General features: G+C 44.8%; 1 protein-coding gene across 1 annotated transcript in view; it reads left to right on the top strand.

Moving 5' to 3' along the window:
• The window catches only part of LOC118394053 (RIMS-binding protein 2-like), a 126,009-nt gene that overhangs the window by 89,946 nt on the left and 17,195 nt on the right, over positions 1-18,868 (top strand). Inside the window, exons 8-17 of the mRNA XM_052461453.1 lie at positions 1,001-1,042; positions 1,395-1,605; positions 2,382-2,536; positions 2,985-3,064; positions 3,732-3,841; positions 7,497-8,564; positions 17,337-17,488; positions 17,791-17,942; positions 18,134-18,455; positions 18,667-18,801. Of these exons, the coding sequence (XP_052317413.1) occupies positions 1,001-1,042; positions 1,395-1,605; positions 2,382-2,536; positions 2,985-3,064; positions 3,732-3,841; positions 7,497-8,564; positions 17,337-17,488; positions 17,791-17,942; positions 18,134-18,455; positions 18,667-18,801 (2,427 nt within the window). The remainder of the gene's footprint in view (positions 1-1,000; positions 1,043-1,394; positions 1,606-2,381; positions 2,537-2,984; positions 3,065-3,731; positions 3,842-7,496; positions 8,565-17,336; positions 17,489-17,790; positions 17,943-18,133; positions 18,456-18,666; positions 18,802-18,868) is intronic.

Raw genomic sequence — 18,868 nt, forward strand, 5'->3', positions numbered from 1 at the left:
CTGTGCAGACAGAAACATTTCAGTTGTTGAATGTTTGCTTTCCAAAAGCAAGGCTGTCCTATCCTCACAATGATGGTTCACACTCGCATCCTCCATTCAGCTTGTCATCAATGCATGTGTAGGCACCCGACCACACTCCACTAGGCTCAGAGCCTGCTCTGCTTCACTGGGGAAGGGGTTGTCACAGGACACAACAAGACAGAAGGCCTGACTGGGACATAGGAGAGGCCATCAGACAATCGCTCTCATCATCACTAATTTGAGTTATGCCTCCATTTTAGTTATGGCATCATTCTAATGTCTGAGGAATTGTGTTTCGATGCTGGCATAATGGAAACAATTGATGTTATGAGGACATTGTAACCGTTCATTCTGGTTGGAGTTGCATGCAGGGCAGCATGTTTCACAAGGCTACTACAGGACTGGTCATACACCCAGGGGAGGGCTTTAAGATGGTGAAAGGCTAACCACCCTCTGTGTTAATGCATCAACCCATTGAATCATATGCAGTGATTGCGAATGCTAATCCTCCTCTAACAGCATGTTCACGTGCTGACAAACAATAACGTGTCTGCATGAAAGTCATTCAGCTGAGTAAAACGCCACAGACATTAGGCATCACTGCTTTGGGGAAAGTGTGCAGCAAATGACATGGTAGCTTCAGCAATGCTCTCAGGGTGGTCTGATGAAGGGGCTGATTTGGGTTTATGTGAAGAGGGGTTTGTCTGTCTCCATTTGATGCTTACCACTCAACACTTACTCCTGCCCAAGGGAAGATCTTGAGCTGGATACCCCTGGGGTTTCTGCTAGGCCTGCCTATTCTCCCACTGTACCGTAGTCTCCGGGCCAGTGTGGAGAACAGACAGTATTTCACTGTAGAAAGCCAAGGATTTGATTGCATGGTTCTATGATGTTTTAATTGCTGTTGCCCCTCTTTTGTCGGCTTCGTAACTCATGATGATGACTCTTGCCTTTATTTTACTATCTCTGTGCAATGAAGTTGAGGAGCATTCCCCGCGCTTTGAACACAGTGCAGTTTTTGGTATGCATACTTCCTCTTGACAAGAGGCTGCTCTATAGAATAATGTGCATTAACTGTAGTCCTGCATGTGATCTGCGTACTGTGACTAGTTTAGGTGTTTATGACTGGACTGTATTTTACCTGATAGGAAATTTAAGGTGTCAACTCCCTTTTCTCTGTAATTTAAAGTCCAATATCTCATCCTACCTAATTCTGTGTGTGTATTTATACAAATATACAGTTTTGGGTTTCAGATTTTCTCTTTCTTTCACTTTATTTCCTTCTGTTACTTTCTTCTCTTTTGTCTCTCTACTTCTCCCCTCTCTTTTCTCCCCCTCTCTGTCTTTCTCTCTCACTCGCTATCTGTCGCCAGGCCAAAGTCCGAGAGCTGGAGGAGAAATGTCGGACACAAAGTGAGCAGTTCAACCTCCTGTCCAAAGAGCTGGAGAAGTTCCGGCTACAGACTGGAAAGTTTGATACCCTTGGCAGTGGAACCGATCCCTTAACTGTGTGTGAATCCCCTGGATCGCCAAACAAATCCCTCTCCCAGCTCTTCAACGGGCTGGCCGCCCCCACAGGGAAAGGTTAGAGGAATCGCAGGAGAGCTTTGTTTTAGCTTGTCTGTGTACATTATGTACGCCATAGACCACAGCTTAGACAAGAATATTCATAATAATGTGATTTCAGTCATCTGTGAGCTGTATGTGGACGTTTGAACTGTTAGACAGTGGAAGCGGTGGAAAGCTTTAGTCTCGCGAAATGACGCCAAAATACATTTTAAACAAACAATTCAGTATTATGAGGATGGAAAGACAAACGTGCAGCTGCTCCTGAAATTGGAGGTCTTGGAGGTAGTGCTTGTGATGTACGTGGCTCAACATAGACCAAGTAGCCTAATGGAATAATCAATCAGGGTACTGGATGACATAGCCTTTACCACTGCTTGGCACATTCTTGTTGTTGACTTAAACAATAATACTGATGTTTACATTGGGCCTGTGCCTGGAATCTAACTCTCCCTCTGATTACATAAGGATCTGTATGTTTTTTAACACTAATGCATTTAGGATTATTATTTTCCTAATTCTTAATGGGTTGTATCCATCTGTTGTTTATGCTGTTGGTTCTTACAATGTTATCTATTACTTTTAATGGTATCTAATCAAATGAGGTATGGAGGATGATGATGATGAATAGTGATAATAACGATGAATGACGATCACATGATGAAATGGATAAATAATTGTATGTGATATATTTCACTCCATTTTGGACATTAGTGCTACGCACAGATATAAATATGATTTCATCAGGCGCAGTCATATTACAGATCTTAGCTCTTCCTTTGTTTTGCCCGCAGGCAATGAGAGTCCGCTGAGCAGATCTGTGATCTCTGAGTTCATCCGACCGCTCCAGATCTGTGGGGACAAGCCGGAGCTCGTGTCTGTAAAGCCAACATTCCTCACCCGCAGCAGCAGCCGGACTGGCAGCTCTCAACGGGCCCTCCTCACTGAGGTGAGTCCTACAAGGTTCCTCCCTCCCTCCCCTCTAGCCCTGATTATATAAGCCTAATGAAGATGGACCTAAATAGCTTGATTGCCCTTTCAAAAAACTCCTCAGAAGATGGTAAAGCATTAATTACACTGTTACATAATTACAGCATTTATTACATGATTGCAAAATTGCTTCCTGTTTTGAAAGTCGAAGCTGAAGTCCCTCTCAGGTGGAGATGTAGGACTGAGGAAACACAGTGATGCAGAAAGGCCTTTTCACACCCCACCCTATCTGTTTCCTTGTACTCTCCTCTGCTGGGAGGTTTGGCAGGTTCACCAAGTGTGTATAGGATATGTTTATAGGCTCTGCTATCATCCCACTGATTTCCACCATAGAAATGTCCACCATGAAAACAAAAATACATGTAATTTGGTTGTTGCATCTCTCAAGGTTGGTTCTCTCTTATCAGATGGACAAAGAACTAAGCTCAACGACTAGGACCAAGAAGAGGTTCACAGGCAAGGTCCGTCTGTGCATCGCCCGGTACAGGTGAGAGGAGTGAGCAGCTTTGAGATGCCTTACACTACAGTGTTATATTAAAAATGCATCCCTGCACAGCACAGTGTTTTCCACCCACATTGTCCCACTGAGGTTTGAACTCACCTCTTAATAATGATGCAGTGCTATGCTCTCACCAAATAAAATGAACTGTCAGCTGAAATCATTGGAATCCCCTAGAACAAAGGCAAATACATGAATGGAACCCAGTGCTGTCCACCCCCACTGTCTCATTTAGCCTGTTGGAAAATTTAGTCTGTTGGAAAATGTTATATTTTATATGAGTTTTTTATTGCAGCACTCAGCAATTCCCCTATCACAGAGTTACACAAGGGTACTGCTACTGCAGTGTTTGTGGCAAAAATGTAACTGTGCTTGGATTAGTTTGGAATTGCTCGGATACTATTTAGCTAGGCTACTGTGCTTTTCCATCACAATGTCATCAAGTTTTGACAGAAGCTAATTGTCCATACACAGTTCCTAATATTGTGTTTAATAATTGTCTCATTTTGATCCTAGGTTTTGAACCTTTTTGAACCTGAATTCATCATCGAGCCTGAGATAATTGGACACATATCCACTTGTGTTTGGTTCAGAGGAGCAACGCAGCAAGTTCATCAGCTTGATGCTATTGTACTCTACTCTTTCTTTCCCCCAGTTATAACCCCTGTAATGGGCCCAATGAGCATCCTGAGGCAGAGCTCCCCCTGGTGGCAGGGAAGTACCTCTACGTGTATGGGACCATGGATGATGATGGCTTCTATGAAGGTCTGATATCTCACTGTGTTTTACCCTCTCTCTCTTAAAAACCAATTCACATGATTTAAAAATATTTATTTCAGAGCAGAATGATTGTTGCTGCTAAGAGACAGCATGGATTATGGGATGTATTTACTGTATGGGCATTCGATGAGACGAGGATTAGGCAGTTGTGGATCAATCAGTGCTAATGTGGCTTTTACGATTGTCCTCTCTAGTCTTCACTGTACTTGGAGAGTTGTTGTTTATACTACTTACTACTCGTCACTGTGAGAGTTGTTGTTAATACTACTTACAGCTCGTCACTGTGAGAGTTGTTGTTTATACTACTTACTGCTCGTCACTGTGAGAGTTGTTGTTTATGCTACTTACTACTCGTCACTGTGAGAGTTGTTGTTTATACTACTTACTGCTCGTCACTGTGAGAGTTGTTGTTTATACTACATACTGCTCGTCACTGTGAGAGTTGTTGTTTATACTACTTACTGCTCGTCACTGAGAGTTGTTGTTTATGCTACTTACTACTCGTCACTGTGAGAGTTGTTGTTTATACTACTTACTGCTCGTCACTGTGAGAGTTGTTGTTTATACTACTTACTACTCGTCACTGTGAGAGTTGTTGTTTATACTACTTACTGCTCGTCACTGTGAGAGTTGTTGTTTATACTACTTACTACTCGTCACTGTGAGAGTTGTTGTTTATACTACTTACTGCTCGTCACTGTGAGAGTTGTTGTTTATACTACTTACTGCTCGTCACTGTGAGTTGTTGTTTATACTACTTACTGCTCGTCACTGTGAGAGTTGTTGTTTATACTACTTACTGCTCGTCACTGTGAGTTGTTGTTTATACTACTTACTGCTCGTCACTGTGAGAGTTGTTGTTTATACTACTTACTACTCGTCACTGTGAGAGTTGTTGTTTATGCTACTTACTACTCGTCACTGTGAGAGTTGTTGTTTATACTACTTACTGCTCGTCACTGTGAGAGTTGTTGTTTATACTACTTACTGCTCGTCACTGTGAGTTGTTGTTTATACTACTTACTGCTCGTCACTGTGAGAGTTGTTGTTTATACTACTTACTGCTCGTCACTGTGAGTTGTTGTTTATACTACTTACTGCTCGTCACTGTGAGAGTTGTTGTTTATACTACTTACTACTTGTCACTGTGAGAGTTGTTGTTTATGCTACTTACTACTCGTCACTGTGAGAGTTGTTGTTTATACTACTTACTGCTCGTCACTGTGAGTTGTTGTTTATACTACTTACTGCTCGTCACTGTGAGTTGTTGTTTATACTACTTACTGCTCGTCACTGTGAGAGTTGTTGTTTATGCTACTTACTACTCGTCACTGTGAGAGTTGTTGTTCATACTACTTACTGCTCGTCACTACTGTTGTTTATACTACTTACTGCTCGTCACTGTGAGTTGTTGTTTATACTACTTACTGCTCGTCACTGTGAGAGTTGTTGTTTATACTACTTACTGCTCGTCACCGTGAGAGTTGTTGTTTATACTACTTACTGCTCGTCAGTGAGAGTTGTTGTTTATACTACTTACTGCTCGTCACTGTGAGAGTTGTTGTTTATACTACTTACTGTCACTGTGAGAGTTGTTGTTTACTTACTACTCGTCACTGTGAGAGTTGTTGTTTACTACTTACTGCTCGTCACTGTGAGAGTTGTTGTTTATACTACTTACTGCTCGTCACTGTGAGAGTTGTTGTTTATACTACTTACTGTCACTGTGAGAGTTGTTGTTTATACTACTTACTGCTCGTCACTGTGAGAGTTGTTGTTTATATACTACTGTGACTACTCGTCACTGTGAGAGTTGTTGTTTATGCTACTACTACTGTGAGAGTTGTTGTTTATACTACTTACTGCTCACTGTGACTACTACTGCTCGTCACTGTGAGTTGTTGTTTATACTACTTACTGCTCGTCACTGTGAGAGTTGTTGTTTATACTACTTACTGCTCGTCACTGTGAGTTGTTGTTTATACTACTTACTGCTCGTCACTGTGAGAGTTGTTGTTTATACTACTTACTACTTGTCACTGTGAGAGTTGTTGTTTATGCTACTACTCGTCACTGTGAGAGTTGTTGTTTATACTACTTACTGCTCGTCACTGTGAGTTGTTGTTTATACTACTTACTGCTCGTCACTGTGAGTTGTTGTTTATACTACTTACTGCTCGTCACTGTGAGAGTTGTTGTTTATGCTACTTACTACTCGTCACTGTGAGAGTTGTTGTTCATACTACTTTATACTACTGTGAGTTGTTGTTTATACTACTTACTGCTCGTCACTGTGAGAGTTGTTGTTTATACTTTACTACTCGTCACCGTGAGAGTTGTTGTTTATACTACTTACTGCTCGTCACTGTGAGAGTTGTTGTTTATACTACTTACTGCTCGTCACTGTGAGAGTTGTTGTTTATGCTACTTACTACTCGTCACTGTGAGAGTTGTTGTTTATACTACTTACTACTCGTCACTGTGAGAGTTGTTGTTTATACTACTTACTGCTCGTCACTGTGAGAGTTGTTGTTTATGCTACTTACTACTCGTCACTGTGAGAGTTGTTGTTTATACTACTTACTACTCGTCACTGTGAGAGTTGTTGTTTATACTACTTACTGCTCGTCACTGAGAGTTGTTGTTTATGCTACTTACTACTCGTCACTGTGAGAGTTGTTGTTTATACTACTTACTGCTCGTCACTGTGAGAGTTGTTGTTTATACTACTTACTACTCGTCACTGTGAGAGTTGTTGTTTATACTACTTACTGCTCGTCACTGTGAGAGTTGTTGTTTATACTACTTACTACTCGTCACTGTGAGAGTTGTTGTTTATACTACTTATTGCTCATCACTGTGAGAGTTCTTGTTTATACTACTTACTACTCGTCACTGTGAGAGTTCTTGTTTATACTACTTACTACTCGTCACTGTGAGAGTTGTTGTTTATACTACTTACTACTCGTCACTGTGAGAGTTGTTGTTTATACTACTTACTGCTCGTCACTGTGACAGTTGTTGTTTATGCTACTTACTACTCGTAACTGTGAGAGTTGTTGTTTATACTACTTACTACTCGTCACTGTGAGAGCTGTTGTTTATACTACTTACTGCTCGTCACTGTGAGAGTTGTTGTTTATACTACTTACTACTCGTCACTGTGAGAGTTGTTGTTTATACTACTTACTGCTCGTCACTGTGAGAGTTGTTAATTCTACTTACTGCTCGTCACTGTAAGAGTTGTTAATACTACTTACTGCTCGTCACTGTGAGAGTTGTTAATACTACTTACTGCTCGTCACTGTGAGAGTTGTTAATACTACTTACTGCTCGTCATTGTGAGAGTTGTTAATACTACTTACTGCTCGTCACTGTGAGAGTTGTTAATACTACTTGCTGCTTTTCACTGTGAGAGTTGTTAATACTACTTACTGCTCGTCACTGTGAGAGTTGTTAATACTACTTGCTGCTTTTCACTGTGAGAGTTGTTAATACTACTTACTGCTCGTCACTGTGAGAGTTGTTGTTAATACTACTTACTGCTCGTCACTGTGAGAGTTGTTAATACTACTTGCTGCTTTTCACTGTGAGTGTTGTTGTTAATAGTAATACTTACTGCTTTCTCTCTGTTCCTCAGGAGAGCTGCTGGATGGACAGCAGGGACTTGTCCCTTCCAACTTTGTGGACTTTGTTAAGGATGAGAAGATGCCCTCTGCTCAGCACAGGGATGGGGCCAAAGAGTCAGGCTACCTCAGTAGTAACCACAGCAGCCTGGGCTCCACAGGGCTGGGCAGCATGGGCCTGAGCAGCATCAGCAGCCTGCTGTCTGACAGTAAACTGGACCTGGGCCCTAGCCTAGATAGAAACCTGGAGAGAAATCTTGAGAGAAACCTGGGGAGCAACCTCAGTTCCACTCTGGGTTCCACTCACGGTTCCACTCTGGGCAGCCACATGGGTTCCACTCTGGGTTCCACTCACGGTTCCAGTCACGGTTCCACTGGACTGGGTTCTAGTCTGAGCAGCACTCTGACCAGCCTGGGCAGCAGTAGTCTGGGCATGGACTTCCTGGGCTCCATGGGTTCCTGCAGCAATGGAATAGGGACCCTGGATGTCAGCATTGACGAGATTGGTGAAAATATTGTGCCTTACCCTCGCCGTATCAATCTGATCAAACAGCTGGCCAAGAGTGTGATCGTGTGCTGGGACCCTCCGGTGGTGCCGCCCGGCTGGGGCTCCATCAGTGGCTACAACGTCCTGGTGGACAAGGAGGTGAGGATGAGCGTGCCCTTTGGGGGCAAGACAAAGTCGCTTATCGAGAAACTTAACCTGGCCACCAATACCTACCGCATCTCGGTACAGAGCATCACAGAGCGGGGCCCGTCTGACGAGCTGCGCTGCACTCTACTAGTGGGAAAGGATGTGGTGGTGGCTCCTTACTATCTGAGGGTAGACAACATCACGCAGGTCTCTGCTGAGCTCTCCTGGCAGCCTAGCAACAGCAACTACAGCCACACCATCTTCCTGAACGAGGCTGAGTATGACATGGTGAAGGCAGGGGCCTACAAGTACCAGTTCTTCCAACTGAAGCCCATGACCGTTTACAAGGTGAAGGCCGTGGCGCGGACACACCAGATACCTTGGCAGATGCCCCTGGAGCACAGGGACAAGAGGGAGATCTCTGTGGAGTTCTGCACCCAGCCTGCAGGTCAGCCCACCTACTATCTCTCCCTTTCTCCCATCATTAAAACCAGTGGAGGCTGCTGAGGGGAGGATGGCTCATAATAATGGCTGGAATGCAGTGAATGGTTATCAAAACCAATGTAAACCACATGTTCGATGTGTTTGATATCATTCCATTTATGCCGTTCCAGCCATTACTATGAGCCGTCCTCCTCTCAGCAGCCTCCACTGGTTAAAACACACACTTAGTCATCAGGTGGCATTTTGCATAATTGTAAATGCTTTCCGGTCTCCCAAAGAGGTGTACTCAGCATAACTGGCCTGGTTGTTTGTCTCTTCAGGGTGCATTGAGCATGCAGTGCAATTGTAGTTAGTTCCTGCTGCTTCTGCTGCCTCTTGTATATCCAGCCTGCACAGCCGTATACTTTCACTGTGTTCTCCTGCTTTCAAAACCATTTCTGGCTAAAAAGCCTTTGGCAATTTGGTGTAAACACAGCAATCTATTCACTTTAGCTCTGACAAGCTTTGAGCCTATTATATTTACAACCTTGTACCTGACAGACATCGAAAGGCTCGTTTTCATATTTCTCAGTCACTTTTTTTTTGATTGCGTTCAAGGATATGTGTGTGCTGGCTTTGATAAGAGAGGCGCACGCTAAAGATGGAGGGGGAAAAGAAGTGTGATGAATAGACATCCAGGGAGCGTTTGCTGCAGAAGGCTGCATATTGTCAGAGGACGAGAGTGAAAACCGAGTCAGAAGATGAGAGTGAAAACCGAGTCGGTAGGGGAGAAAGAGAGAAACTCTAGATGCCTAATGTGTGTAAATAGTGTATGTTCTGTAGCTCTGTGTGACTGGTCTCCCCTGAGACCCCATACAGCTCTACACGCCACGAGAGAGAGAGAGAGAGAGAGAGAGAGAGAGAGAGAGAGAGAGAGAGAGAGAGAGAGAGAGAGAGAGAGAGAGAGAGAGAGAGAGAGAGAGAGAGAGAGAGAGAGAGAGAGAGAGAGAGAGAGAGAGGAGGGAGTGAAGAGAGAGAAAGAGACCGCACAGTCTTTACTATACATACAGTCTGCCAGCGCCCTTAAACCCACTGGCTGCTAGGTTTAACTTTTCAACCACTTATAAAGAACACTACCAATGATTTCCCTCTGTTGTCTGGACATTAGTAATAAGTGTTAATCAAAAAAAGAAAATCCATTTGTGTTTAAAATAATGACTTAAGAACAAGCTTGCGAACTCCCAACTGTACATTTACTCAACCTTGAAATGAATTGAGCTGACCTGAATGTACTGACTGGCCCTGCTGTGTGTGAGTGACTGCTTGAGTCTAATGGAAGGGCAGAGGTCAGGAAGAGGTGAGAGGGAGGAGACAGGACAGAACAGGACAGGAAGGACAGCTGTACTGGGAGCTTTATGTGTTTAGGCAGCAGCAACAGGGAGGGGACTTATTACTGGGAACACACTGGGCATTTATCTTATCAAGCTCCACCATCACATTGTGAGGTTAAGACAGCATTGGAGATGCTTTCAATTATTGGAAATTGACCTTGTTCCTGTGGATGAAGTCACCAATTAATATGTTGCTCATGTTGAGAACAAAGATGGTTAGAAATAAGTGTATGTATCATGCAACCAAAACATCATACAAGGGTTCATACAAGGGTTTGTACAAGGGTTACTCCTACTGGTTTTTCTCTGCATGAATTTTAATAGATGGAAGGGTTTCACTGAGATGATTTAAATGCACATTTGAGCCCTCACTGACACTCATGCTTTATAATATTCATAGTTGAATTACTAAAACAGCTGAGTGCTCAGAATGCTCAGAATGTCTACTGCTGAATCCTCCTCTTCAGAAAGGAGTAGGTATATCTCTGCTGACACTCATCTCGTGGTGAAATGTGATTTAAGATGTATTGATGCACATTCTCAGACTGCTCTGCTCTGGGTGCCTTCTGCTCTGAACTTCACTGCTCTGCTTTGAATTTCACTGCTCTGATCTCCACTGCTCTGCTCTGATCTCCACTGTTCTGCTTTGACTTTCACTGCTCTGCTCTGATCTTCACTGCTCTGCTGTGATCTCCACTGATCTGCTGTGATCTCCACTGATCTGCTGTGATCTCCACTGATCTGCTGTGATCTCCACTGATCTGCTGTGATCTCCACTGATCTGCTGTGATCTCCACTGATCTGCTCTGATCTCCACTGATCTGCTCTGATCTCCACTGCTCTGCTGTGATCTCCACTGATCTGCTGTGATCTCCACTGATCTGCTGTGATCTCCACTGATCTGCTGTGATCTCCACTGATCTGCTCTGATCTCCACTGCTCTGCTTTGAATTTCACTGCTCTGATTTTCACTGCTTTGCTCTGACCTTCACTGCTCTGCTCTGACCTTCACTGCTCTGCTCTGACCTTCACTGCTCTGCTCTGACCTTCACTGCTCTGCTCTGACCTTCACTGCTCTGCTCTGACCTTCACTGCTCTGCTCTTCACTGCTCTGTTCTGCTCTTCACTGCTCTGCTCTGACGTTCACTGCTTTACTCTGATCTTCTCTGTTCTGCATTTCACTGCTCTGATCTTCTCTGATTTTCACTGTTCTGCTCTGATCTTCTCTGATTTTCACTGCTCTGCTCTGATCTTCACTGCTCTGCTCTAATCTTCTCTGCTCTGATCGTCACTGCTCTGATCTTCACTGCTCTACTATGACTTTCACTGCTCTGCTCTGACCTTCACTGCTCTGCTATGACCTTCTCTGCTCTGCTCTTCACTGCTCTGCTCTGACTTTCACTGCTTTACTCTGATCTTCTCTTCTCTGCTCTTCACTGCTCTGCTCTGATTTTCACTGCTCTTCACTGCTCTGCTCCGCTCTACTCTGATGTGCCCTCTACTCTGCTCAACTCTGCTCTGTTCTCTACTCTGCTCTACTCCACTCTTTACTGCTCTGCTCTTTACTGCTCTGCTCAGAGATAATGCTGAATGGGTGTGTGTATGTGTGCGTGTTTTTTTCTGTATGTGTGTGTGTGTGTGTGTGTGTGTGTGTGTGTGTGTGTGTGTGTGTGTGTGTGTGTGTGTGTGTGTGTGTGTGTGTCTCTGCGGGGCACTGGCAGCTCAGCACAGATGAGCCCTGTTGATTTAGCATGCAGCAGAGCAGAGGTAGAGGGACTGTGAAAACCAACCTGACTGTCTCTGGCTGTTCTGAGGAATATTTGGACAGAAATCCTGACAGCATGATAATGTTACACCCATAAACATACATATGTAGTCATGCTGTAGTGGACACAAACATACACACCACGGGCTATGGTACATACGGTACCCACACCTGAAGCATTACTTACATACATGCATTTAAAATATATATATTTCACCTTTATTTAACCAGGTAGGCCAGTTCTCATTTACAACTGCGACCTGGCCAAGATAAAGCAAAGCAGTGTGACACAATACAACAACACATAAACAAATGTACAGTCAATAACACAATAGAAAATTCTATATACAGTGTGTGCAAATGGCGTAAGGAGGTAAGGCAATAAATAAGCCAGAGTAGAGAAGTAATTACAATTTAGCAAGTTAACACTGGAGTGATAGATGTGCAGATGATGATGTGCAAGTAGAAATACTGGAAATACTGGTGTGCAAAAGAGCAAAAAAGTAAATAAAACAATATGGGGATGAGGTAGGTAGTTGGATGGGCTAATTACAGATGGGCTGTGTACAGCTGCAGCGATCGGTAAGCTGCACAGATTGCTGACGCTTAAAGTTAGTGAGGGAGATATAAGTCTCCAACGTCAGTGATTTTTGCAATTCTTTCCAGTCATTGGCAGTAGAGAGCTGGAAGGAAAGGCGGCCAAAGGAGGTGTTGGCTTTGAGGATGACCAGTGAGATATACCTGCTGGAGCGCCTGCTACGCGTGGGTGTTGTTATGCTGACCAGTGAGCTGAGATAAGGCGGAGCTTTACCTAGCAGAGACTTATAGATAACATGGAGCCAGTGGGTCTGGCTGCGAATATGTAGCGAGGGCCAGCCGACGAGAAAATACAGGTCGCAGTGGTAGGTGGTATATGGGGCTTTGGTGACAAAACAGATGGCACTGTGATAGACTGCATCCAGTTTGCTGAGTAGAGTGTTGGAGGCTATTTTGTAAATGACCGCCAAAGTTGAGGATTGGTAGGATAGTCAGTTTTACGAGGGTATGTTTGGCAGCGTGAGTGAAGGAGGCTTTGTTGCAAAATAGGAAGCCAATTCTAGATTTCATTTTGGATCGGAGATGTTTAATGTGAGTCTGGAAGGAGAGTTTCCAGTCTAGCCAGACACCTAGGTATCTGTAGTTGTCCACATATTCTAAGTCAGAACCGTCCAGAGTAGTGATGCTAGTCGGGCGGGCGGGTGTGGCCAGCGATCGGTTGAAGAGCATGCATTTAGTTTGTGGTGTTGTATGGTATTGAACTCGTTTGGAGGTTTGTTAACACCGTGAAGGGCCAGAAGTATACAGAATGGTGTTGTCTGTGTAGAGGTGGATCAAGGAATCACCTGCAGCAAGAGCGACATCGTTGATATATACAGAAAAAAGAGTCGGGCCGAGAATTAAACCTGTGGTATCACCATAGAGACTGACAGAGGTCTGGACAACAGGCCGTCTGATTTGACACACTGAACTATGTCTGAGAGGTAGTTGGTGAACCAGGCGAGGCAGTCATTTGAGAAACCAAGGCTGTTCAGTCTGCCGATAAGAATGTGGTGATTGACAGAGTCGAAAGCCTTTTATCGACAGCAGTTATGATATCGTTTAGTACCTTGAGCGTGGCTGAGGTGCACCCGTGACCAGCTCGGAAACCGGATTGCACAGCGGAGAAGTTGCGGTGGGATTCGAAATGGTCAGTGATCTATTTGTTAACTTGGCTTTCGAAGACTTTAGAAAGGCAGGGCAGGATGGATATAGGTCTATAACAGTTTGGGTCTAGAGTGTCACCCCCTATGAAGAGGGTGATGACCGTGGCAGCTTTCCAATCTTTAGGAATCTCAGACGAAACGAAAGAGAGGTTGAACAGACTGGTAATAGGGGTTGCAACAATGGCGGCGGATAATTTTAGAAAGAGAGGGTCCAGATTGTCTAGCCCAGCTGATTTGTACGGGTCCAGGTTTTGCAGCTCTTTCAGAACAGCTATCTGGTTTTGGGAGAAGGAGAAGCTGGGGAGGCTTGGGCAAGTAGCTTCAGGGTAAGTAGCTGCAGGAGAAGCAGAGCAGTTGGCTGGGGTTGGGGTAGTCAGGAGGAAAGCATGGCCAGCCGTAGAGAAATGCTTATTTAAATTCTCGATTTTCGTGGATTTATCGGTGGTGACAGTGTTTCCCAACCTCAGTGCAGTGGGCAGCTGGGAGGAGGTGCTCCTATTCTCCATGGACTTTACAGTGTCCCAAAGGTTTTTGGAGTTACAGGATGCAAATTTCTGTTTGAAAAAGCTAGCCTTTGCTTTCCTAACTGACTGCTTGTATTGGTTCCTGACTTCCCTAAAAAGTTGCATATCGTGGGGACTATTCGATGCTAGTGCAGTCCGCCACAGGATGTTTTTGTGCTGGTGTAACAGTATAGTTTCTGTCCCTCTCCTCTCCTCGAACCAGGGACCCTCTGCACACAGACAACAGTCACCCTCAAAGCATCGTTACCCATTTCGCCACAAAAGCCATGGCCCTTGCAGAGCAAGGGGAACAACTACTTCAAGGTCTCAGAGCGAGTGACAGAACCAATTGAAACGCTATTAGCGCGAACCCCGCTAACTAGCTAGCCATTTCACATCCGTTACACTCACCCCCTTTTGACCTCCTCCTTTTCCGCAGCAACCAGTGATCTGGGTCAACAGCATCAATGTAACAACATAGCTTCCATCCCTCTCCTCGCCCCTGCTGGGGCTCGAACCAGGGACCCTCTGCACACATCAACAACTGACACCCGCAAAGCATCGTTACCCATCACGCCACAAAAGCTACTTCAAGGTCTCGAAGCGAGCAACTACTTCAAGGTCTCAGAGCGAGTGACATCACCAATTGAAACGCTATTAGCGTGCACCCCGCTAACTAGCTAGCCATTTCACATTGGTTACACTGGTCAAGGCCAGTCAGGTCTGGAGTGAACCAAGGGCTATATCTGTTCTTAGTTCTACATTTTTTGAAATGGTCATGCTTATTTAAGATGGTGAGTAAATTACTTTTAAAGAACGACCAGGCATCCTCTACTGACGGGATGAGGTTAATATCCTTCCAGGATACCCGGGCCAGGTCGATTAGAAAGGCCTGCTCGCAGAAGTGTTTTAGGGAGAACCCAATCGAACAAGGGAGAAACCATGTACATACATACATGCATACATACATACATACATACATACTGTACAAGCCCATCCTCCCCAATTAAGGTGCCACCAACCTCCTGTGACACACACACACACATCCCTCGATTATGTGTAGTACTTGTCCATCATGAGGTTGCTACAACCTAGCCTATCAATTAAAGTTTACAGCGTAGTTGCACAGGTCGAGAGAAATTTGAGTAATCAAGGTAACAGACATTGACACATTGAATACCGCCTTGCACATGCTTGCCTGCGTATAGCTGATCAAGGGTGTAATCGTTAGTCCAACAGTTACAAATGAGATTTTCTATTGGACAAATTCAGGTTTATCCCCGTTTCGTTCCATTTACTTCCATTAAAGAAACATTTTTCAACAGAATCGTCAGAATGTATACACACCTGATCCCACGCAAACACGGTTAACTTTCATTGCATCCACATACAAACAGCATGATCCCTTTGATCGTTGTATAATTCCTTGCATCAACGCACTCTCCTCCTCTCAACTTTTCCCTTCACTTGTGGACTTCAGTGGACAACACATCAGCTGTCTGTGGCCTGGCGAAAACACCTTTCCAAGCAAGAACCTTCATATCATACCTGCTAACTGCTATACACAGCCTACACTGTTGTCACCATATTAGCTAAAGTCATAGTCAACATAGCTACTAGAACTGACATATTAGTAAACCCGCTACAATCATGTTGTACAGGGTACAGTTAGCAAGCAGTTTAGCAGTTACACCGGCGGGCCCCGGTGGCAATAAATCAATTAAACCAAAAGCATACCTCGACTTAGAAGAGTTTGTGTTGGATAGTCAGCTAACTAACACAGCATCCCTCTCTGTTTGAGCCAGGTGTTTGACTAGGCTAAACTAGCTAGCTGCATTTGCTCGCTAAGTAAGTGAAAAGAAAATACAACAAAATATAGCTGTCTCTCTCCTCCTCTCTCTTGCTTCTCCTTCATTTTTGAAGAAATTAATTTGTTCAAAACTATTCAACGATGGTCTTTCTCTCTCAGTCAGCTACTCACCACATTTTATGCTCTAAGGTGGTAGCTTATGCTTTCAGTACTAGATTAGTTATCTGATCCTTTGAGTGGACAACATGTCAGTTCATGCTACAAGAGCTTTGATAGGTTGGAGGACGTCCTCCGAATGTGGTCATAATTACTGTGTAAGTCTATAGAAGGGTACCACAAGCCTCGTAGGTTTTGTATTGAAGTCAATGTACCCAGAGGAGGACAGAAACTAGCTGTCTTCCGGCTATACCATGGGGAGCGTTGCTGCATCTCTATTGTCAGGCCTCTCCAAAGATGTTTAATTGGGTTCGGGCTCTGGGCCACTCAAGGACATTCAGAGACTTGTCCCAAAGCCCCTCCTGCGTTGCCTTGGCTGTGTGCTTTGGGTCATTGTCCTGTTGGAAGGTGACCCTTCTCCGCAGTCTGAGGTCCTGAGCGCTCTGGAGCAGGTTTTCATCAAGGATCTCTATGTACTTTCCTCCGTTAATCTTTCCCTCGATCCTGACTAGTCTCCCAGTCCCTGCTGCTGAAAAACATCCCCACAGCATGATGCTGCCACCACCATGCTTCACTGTAGGGATGGTGCCTGGTTTCCTCCATACTTGGCATTCAATGCTTCAATGCTGCAGATATTTTTTGATACCCTTCACCAGATCTGTGCCTCGACACAATCCTGTTTCGGAGCTCTACGGACAGTTCTTTTGACCTCATGGCTTGGTTTTTGCTCTGTCAACTGTGGGACCATTATATAGACAGGTGTGTACCTGTCCAAATCATGTCCAATCAATTGAATTTACCACAGGTGGACTCAAATCAAGTTGTAGAAACATCTCAAGGATGATCAATGGAAATAGGATGCACCTGAGCTCAATTTTGAGTCTCATAGCAAAGGGTCTGAATACTTATGTAATTTTTGCAAACCTGTTTTCTCTTTGTCATTATGGGGTTTTGTGTGTTGATTGGTGAGGGGGGAAAATAATGTAATACATTTTAGAATAAGGCTGTAATGTAACAAAATGTGGAAAAAGTCAAGGGGTCTGAATACTTTCCGAATGCTCTGTATTTAGTATAGTTTCATCTAAAAAGGGTAACTTTTGAATGTTTCACTATTTTTATTTTGATGAAATTCACTGAGGAGGATGGTCCTCCCCTTCCTCCTCTGAGGAGCCTCCACTGACATACATACAGTACAAATCATACTGTTTTCTTATTACCTCATTACACACATTTTTGATTGCATAAAAACATCTAATGCAACATGAACTATCTGTGAGTGCCTCTCTGGTATTGTATGGAATCAGGTCAAGACATTATTTTCCTTATGAAGGAACATACAAACTGTTCAGCTGATAGTGTATAGTTTTCTAAATGTTGTAGTGTATTGGGTTGATATCCTTACACTCCTTTGTGTCTGCTGTCCTCCGTAGGTCCTCCCTTTCCTCCCCAGGAGGTGCAGGTCCAGTTGGGCCAGAACCCCGGGGTTCTGCAGGTGCGATGGAAACCCCCCATCCTCACCCCCACTGGAACCTCCAACGGAGCCAACGTGATTGGCTATGCCGTGTGCACAAAGGGACAAAAGGTGCATTAGAATGATGTATTATGCAGAACCTGATGTTTAAAGCTGTGAAAGTGAGTGTGTGGTGTAACAGCTAACCCTCAATGCTGTGATTTGTGTGTAACACTCTACTGCCGTCTGCTGGAGAGTGGTGATGTAACGGTGACGTTCAGTCCATGGTTTCTGTAGGCCTTATGTAATGCAGTGGTTTGAAAACACAGGTTTACCAGGCCCCATTTTGCGTGAAATTCTGAAATAATATATTGGGTTTGTTACTTAAGACATGTGAATTGAAGTGTCTTGTCCCTGTCCCTGTGTGTGTCCAGATAGCGGAGGTGATGTACCCAACAGCTGACTATGTGACAGTGGAGCTGAATAGGATCCAGTGTCTGGAGGCCAGGGAGGTCATTGTCAGGACGTTATCAGCACAAGGAGAGTCTCAGGACTCCCCCGTGGCCACCATACCGCACAATATCCTGAGGCCTCCCCATCACTCACCCCACCACCGCTCCCCTGCACACCCCCATCCTATGCCTCAACCCCAGCACCATCAGCCACACACACAAACACACCCGCCATACCCCCAGACCTACCCCTCATCCCACCCCCAACCTCAGGTCCACCCTCTGCCTCGATCCCAGCCCCACACCCTGCCTCATGGTCAGCCTCTGCGCCACCCACCCCTCACCCCCAGCCCCAGCCCCAACACCAGCCCTACCCCATGTCTAAGCCCAATTTAGTAAGTGCTAGAGAGTCGGAAACCAAAGAGTATGAGGCGGGCCTGCGGCCTGGTCCGCCCTGGGAGCGCTCCCCTTCGCCCCTCCCTCCTACCATGCGTGGACACACTTTGGAGCCGCCCCACTTCCAGGGGCGTCGTTCACCCTCTCCTCAGAGGATCCTGCCCCAGCCTCAGGGAGCCCCCATCCCCAACACCATCGCCAAGGCCATGGCCAGGAAAGCTGCACAGAGAGTGTTCGCTGAGAACAACCGGGTAAGCAGCCACTTCAGATTTGCCTATGACATGACGACACACAGTACAGCACAAACAGAGTTTGGTTTGTGTACCAAGTGCCTCATAGACTCTCAGGGTACTATTGAGTCAATACTCTAGAGAACTAATATCATGTATCATTGTGATAGTGTGATGCATCTGCAGCTATATACATGTATGAGGTTTGCTTGTCTGTGTTTTCCTGTGTCAGATGGAGAAGAGGAACATCTTCAGTGAGCGGAGCGTGAACTCTGATGAGGAGGAGGATGGTTATGTCTCTCCCCACACCAGGAGGAGAGGGGCTTCTGTGGACGAATTCCTCAGAGGCTCTGAACTGGGGAGACATGTACGGGTAAAACAACAACTCTGTCAGCTTAAATACAGAATAATACAGTTTGTTTCTGTTCCAATCA

Source organism: Oncorhynchus keta, chromosome 14 (genome assembly GCF_023373465.1).
Source record: "Oncorhynchus keta strain PuntledgeMale-10-30-2019 chromosome 14, Oket_V2, whole genome shotgun sequence".
Lineage (NCBI taxonomy): Eukaryota > Metazoa > Chordata > Actinopteri > Salmoniformes > Salmonidae > Oncorhynchus > Oncorhynchus keta.